At 47.2% G+C, this 5260-nt stretch overlaps 1 protein-coding gene across 1 annotated transcript; it reads right to left on the bottom strand.

Annotated features, from left to right (window-relative positions):
- Positions 1-1157: 1157 nt before the first annotated feature.
- LOC102018897 lies at positions 1158-3021 on the bottom strand. Its single transcript, XM_005397436.2, has 2 exons — positions 2727-3021; positions 1158-2197 (listed from the first exon to the last, which is right to left on the bottom strand). The coding sequence occupies exons 1-2, from the start codon at positions 2742-2744 to the stop codon at positions 1553-1555; spliced, it is 663 nt and encodes a 220-aa protein (XP_005397493.1). The 5' UTR covers positions 2745-3021; the 3' UTR covers positions 1158-1552.
- Between the last annotated feature and the right edge of the window lie 2239 nt (positions 3022-5260).

Here is a 5260-nt window from a genome sequence, read left to right as displayed (position 1 = left end):
TCGCTCTCCCTATCAGGAGGTTAATCTTTTACCACATGGTCTAGTGCATGTTCATATTAGAGAGGTGGAGTGTGGGTGCTATTTTGATGGAATTTACCAAAGACTAGAAATGTTCGTGTCATACCTTGGAAGCACTCCATGCTCCGCTGCAAGACTGTGAGAGGCTTCCCACTCTGGGAATTGAATTTCCTTAGGAGAAACTTTAGAAGCATCCAGAGCCCCAACCTGAGGCAGGCTAAAGGCCCTTGAGTCTACCGTGCCCCCGACCCCAACCACAGGAAGAGCGACTGGATGGGGGCGCAGAACTGCTTCACGTAGAGTCATGAGTTTCTATGCAACTGTCACCCCAGTGCTGGGACCAGTGAGATGTCAGCCTCGCGTGCTCAGAGGAAGCAGATGAGCAGTGCATCTTTGTCCCTTACTGGAGACACTCGTGATCCTGATTGGGGGTGGGGTACATATTCCTTTCATTTGGTTTGCTGTGTGGTTTGGCTTGGGTTGGCCTTTCCTGTTGGCTCCCGTAGTCATCTGTAGGAACTTGCATCTTGGAGCAAGTAGCAGAAAAATGCTTTGCCCTTAAAACAAAAGAGCCTAATAGCAGGAAAGTCCACCGCACCCTCATTTAAGGACTCTTAGGGGCCTCTAGCCTGAGCCAGTAGGCCATGCCATCCTCACAGCTGCTAAAGGTGCATCTGGGACTGAAGAGGCTTTACGTGCATACTGTTCTCTTAAAATTACACATTACTTCATTTTAGGGCTGTCTAAAAGTCACTACCCTGGAGCAGAGCCCTGTTTTCTGGTCCTAGTTCTGCCACTGTTATACCTGTCCGTGCACGAGATAGTCATTGCATAGCTGGTTAATCTAGATGTAAATCCTCCTGAAGGCAGCAAGAACCTAAACTAGCTAGTTTACATCTCCAGAATCTTTCTAGTAGGACACTTGGCCCACGGTAGATAGATGCCCAACAATTATTTGTTGAATGAAGAGTTGCAATTCATTTACAGTTCTGCTTGCAGAAAAAAATCACCATAAATAGCCTCATGTGTTCCCTCCTATTATGTATATACAGAAATATATTTTTTTATTTCACATCTAAGTATTGTCAAACACTTTCCAGTATTTACTTTCTTGAGAAATCTCTATATGATTTGGCATTTTTTGGAATAACCCTGGTGGTCTAGAACTGCGCTGCTACGTACACAGCTAGAGGCTGTTGTGCAGGGCCAAGCACATCTCGAACGTTCTGTCATCAGAGAAGCTTGTGATCCACAGCACTAAGCCTGACGGTGAGTTGGTGCGAGAACCGAGACAGGGGAACCAGTTCGCTTGTTTTGCACACACCAAGCAAGAGAAGACAGCTTGAACTAACACTGCGACAGTGTTCATGGGAAGGAGGGAGTAAATCAGGAAAATTTGGGAAAGAGAATTAACTCAGTTTGCTGAGGTGAAAGAAGAGAAGAAAGTAGTGCCCGTGTTCAACCAGGGAAAAAGAACAAGGGGTACAAGGAGAGTAAGCAGGTTCTCTTGATATGGATGCGCTCAAGGGATTTATTACAAGGAACTGGCTCCGTGCGGATCAGGGCTACGGGAGGTAGACCGTGTGAGGGTGGAGCGGGGTGGTCGGATGCAGCTGTGGCTGACTTGAGTTTGAATTGTCACTGGCCCACCATGCATCCTGCCACAAAGATGGCTCCAGGAAGTCGTGAAGGATCTGGGTTGAAGACACAAATGAATCCCCAGTATGTGCATGGCAGTTCGAGCTACATGACTACACCACATCATCTCAGGGGAGGAGGGAGGGTGCCTCAAGCGGAGAATGTTCACCCTTGCGGGGCTGACGAGGGACAAGAAGTCCAACAGGCTGGTGGAAGAGGGTGCTGAGGTGGAGCTGGGCATGGACAAGGCAAGGCCTGGCTGTGGCTTCAGTCTGCAGGTGGCACCGTTTTCTCTTTCCACCTGGTGGAAGAGCGGATAAGCACAGCTTTGCAGCTGACCCAGCCGGAGGAGACGCTGAGGGAATACAGCCGGAGCGCTGGCGGGAACTGGCACGCACCCGGGATGTTGGGCTGCAGCCCCTCGGGTGCACCGAACGTGCTTGTCTGCTGGGCACAGCTCTGGGCCGGGGATTATAAACTCCAGTGCCTGATGAGTTCTGACGGGGAGAAGCTTCTGTCCAGGTCTGAGGCTCAAGGAGGCCTTCAAAGATGAGACAGCAGAAGTTGAGGTTGCTAGGACTGTTAAGAACTAGCCAAAACGAGGGTATCTCACACCCTACTCCCCGAATAATCCTGGCCAAGTCCTTCTTTAGAACAGTGTTTCACACCCTACCCTGCTCTTGACTGGGAGGGTGGCTCTTACTAAGTGACACCTAAATGATATCACAGCGTAGCATATGTATGTGTCTAACCATACGCGTGTGCTGCATAATATGTTACATACATATGTGTATTGTAATCACAGCTTATAAACATTAAAAGTTCATGTTTATAGATGAATGCATATATAATTGTTCCATTTTAACAACTTTTCCTTCTCTCTTGTCATGAGCAAGCTTAAATCACTGTCAAATTCATTTTACTACCCAAAGGTCAGTTTTTTAAAGTTTGTAGATTTTGAGAATAAAGATCTTCAATAATAAAAGTTTTACTGACTTTGCTTCTGCCTGAAATAACCACAAAATAGGCTATAATCCAAGCTCTGTACCACGGCTCCCCAGCACACCCACCTGCATTTTTTCAAACATGCATCGATGACTCTACTTCCCAGAGATTTTCGTTTCAGCGGTCAACAGCAGACCCTGGCCACCAACATCACTTTTAAAGGCCCCGTGATGTGCAGCCAGGGTTGAATCCCAGGTGGACATACTGTTTACGTCTGTTTTGAGGAGGAAAAAGGCACTTCCCTAAAGGTGACTCGCTGGCATTGCCCATTGCCCGGGCCGCCGGCCCCTCCCCATGCAGGGGGCGGAGACGGGAGCGAGTGCCAGCCTAAGTCTTGTGGAAATGTCCCTCCGTGCTCAAGTTCACAAGTGGCTTCCAGTAGAACAGAACCCACCTGGCACTAGGTGATGTGAATGAAGGAAAATACCTGCATCTGAGAGACCTTCAAGGGATGGTCTTCATTTTTTTTTCTTTTTAACAGTGCTAACATTATTTGAAACCAAATCTTGAAACTGACGCCATACCCTGCAGCAGACAGCAGCCCTGGAAGGCCTCCTTAGGTACAGTGCAGTTCCTCAAAACATAGTTTTGGTTTTTCAAAGCCAAAGCATCAAGTGCTCAAGCTACTTCTGTGTTTAGTAAAAGCTAAAATTAGCAAAAATTGTATCAGATTGAAACCAGCTGTTTCATAAGGAGCCACCAAGCTGGAGTGTATTATTTCCTCCTGAGGGTTCCCCTTCCAAGTCCCAGTAGATTGTCTGTCCCCATCTCAACAGTGTATCACATCCTTATAGAGGCCCCAGAGGGAATGAAGAACATTTTCCCCTTTTCGGCATAGGTAACATTAAAAAAAAAAAAAAAGGAAATAGGTACTGGGGAGTAAAATTTAGTATTAGACCTTAAAACCAAGTGCTTCTGATGTACGCCTTCCTTCCTCACTATTGGAGGTAGCTGAGCTCACATTCCCACAAAGACCAAATAATAGCAATCAGTTCATAGACTACTGGATATTTAACATCTAATACAGCAAACCTCTCCTGTGCGTTGTGCATGATTTCACTCTACAGATGCGGGTGTGAGTCATTTGTCCAGCATGGCTCTGCTGGCCTTGGGAACGGAGTGCCTTAAGATTGCCGGCAGTCTGTGGCGTGCCGGGTCAGCTTCCAGCTGCATGACTCTATGTTTTCTTCATGTCAGAATGAGAATCATCGTCCCTGTCTCATGGAGAGTTCAGAAGAGTTAAAGACAATCCATAGAAAGTGCTTAGCAGAGTGCCTACACATACTAAGCAGAATTGCTATTCCTTTCTATTATTTTGTGATGCCTTGGGACAAAATATCCCCAGGGAGTTTATAACCTAGAGGTACACGGAGAAGTTACAAGTTACCAGTTGGTGTAATAACTACGTAATGCTAGCCTGCTCTGCGCCACTTTCTTCTCTAGGGGCTGTGAGTACTCAAGACTGAATGAGGGAAGCTCTGCTAGGGAGGTTTTGGGGCTCCTGGGATAGGTGCACAGGCAGATAGAGGCAGACGGGTGCTTTGGTGTAGAGGGCTCTAAAGAGGGTTGAGGGATAAACTGGGAGAGTGGAGCAAGAGGCTGGGGAGGCATTTCACACTTGCAGACAGGACCAAAGGTGAAGAGTGTGTGAGTTCATAAAAGGATCAATACCGGGGGATGAGGCTGCAGAAGGACCAAGGGCAGCGGTAGAAGCAGAGGCTGAGAGCTCAGCCTCCAGCCCCATAGGGGAGGGACAACCATGTCTGTGAAAAACGCTCAGTGCCTTGCTTCATCATGATGATCAGTAGTATCTCTTAGTCTGTGTTCAGTGCCAGGAAACCTTTGTTAGACGGATCTGGTGCATCTGCGGACAGAGATGTGAGAACAGCCCATAATAGCAGGCTGCTCATCTGGAATGAGCCCTGGGAGGAAGACATTGCCAAGATTTTAAAAGATTTGGCCAAGAATACACCTCCAGGATGGCTATCTCAAACTGAGCATAGGCCGTGTTTCTGAACAGAGCAAAATATCCAAAGGCTTAGTCGAGGACTACAAGATGCCATTTTTAAGATAAAGGACCGCAACAAATAAATCAAGCAGCAACATGTTCTTAGGGGCAGAAAAAAAAATTTTAAACTTGTACTCCAGATGGGCATAAGTGTTGATTTGAGCTTGTCCTGTGCTAAAAGAAAGCCTTCAGGTGTGGGTGTGTGCAGAAAATGGTAGGTGGCATTTACATCATTAGACTTCGCACCTTTAGCAACTGGGCGCCACTTGGAAACTTGTCACTGAATTTATATAGTGGAATGTCAGTTTTGTAAGGGACCACTGAGGGTGTAAAACCAGCCTTTCTCTGTGATATTTTTGTCAGGTGGCATTCACTCTCCATTGGAATCCTGAAATGTTAGTGAATTTAGACTTGGGAGCAACCTCAGGGCCGCCTTGGAGAGCTGGTTTCTGGTCTTGGGGCTGGTTACACCTACTGGAGACTCGCAGCCTCCCCATCCAACACTGCCTCGTCAAGACTGGTCTGCAGTACACTTGCCCTTTCGTTTTCCTGTGTTGAGCTGAGTGTCCTGTGTAATGTGGCTTTGCATCA

This window comes from Chinchilla lanigera, unplaced genomic scaffold, assembly GCF_000276665.1.
Source record: "Chinchilla lanigera isolate Chin_1 unplaced genomic scaffold, ChiLan1.0 scaffold00057, whole genome shotgun sequence".
NCBI lineage: Eukaryota > Metazoa > Chordata > Mammalia > Rodentia > Chinchillidae > Chinchilla > Chinchilla lanigera.
The sequence above is the reverse complement of the archived record's forward strand: the minus strand, read 5'-3'. Positions and strand labels throughout refer to the sequence as shown.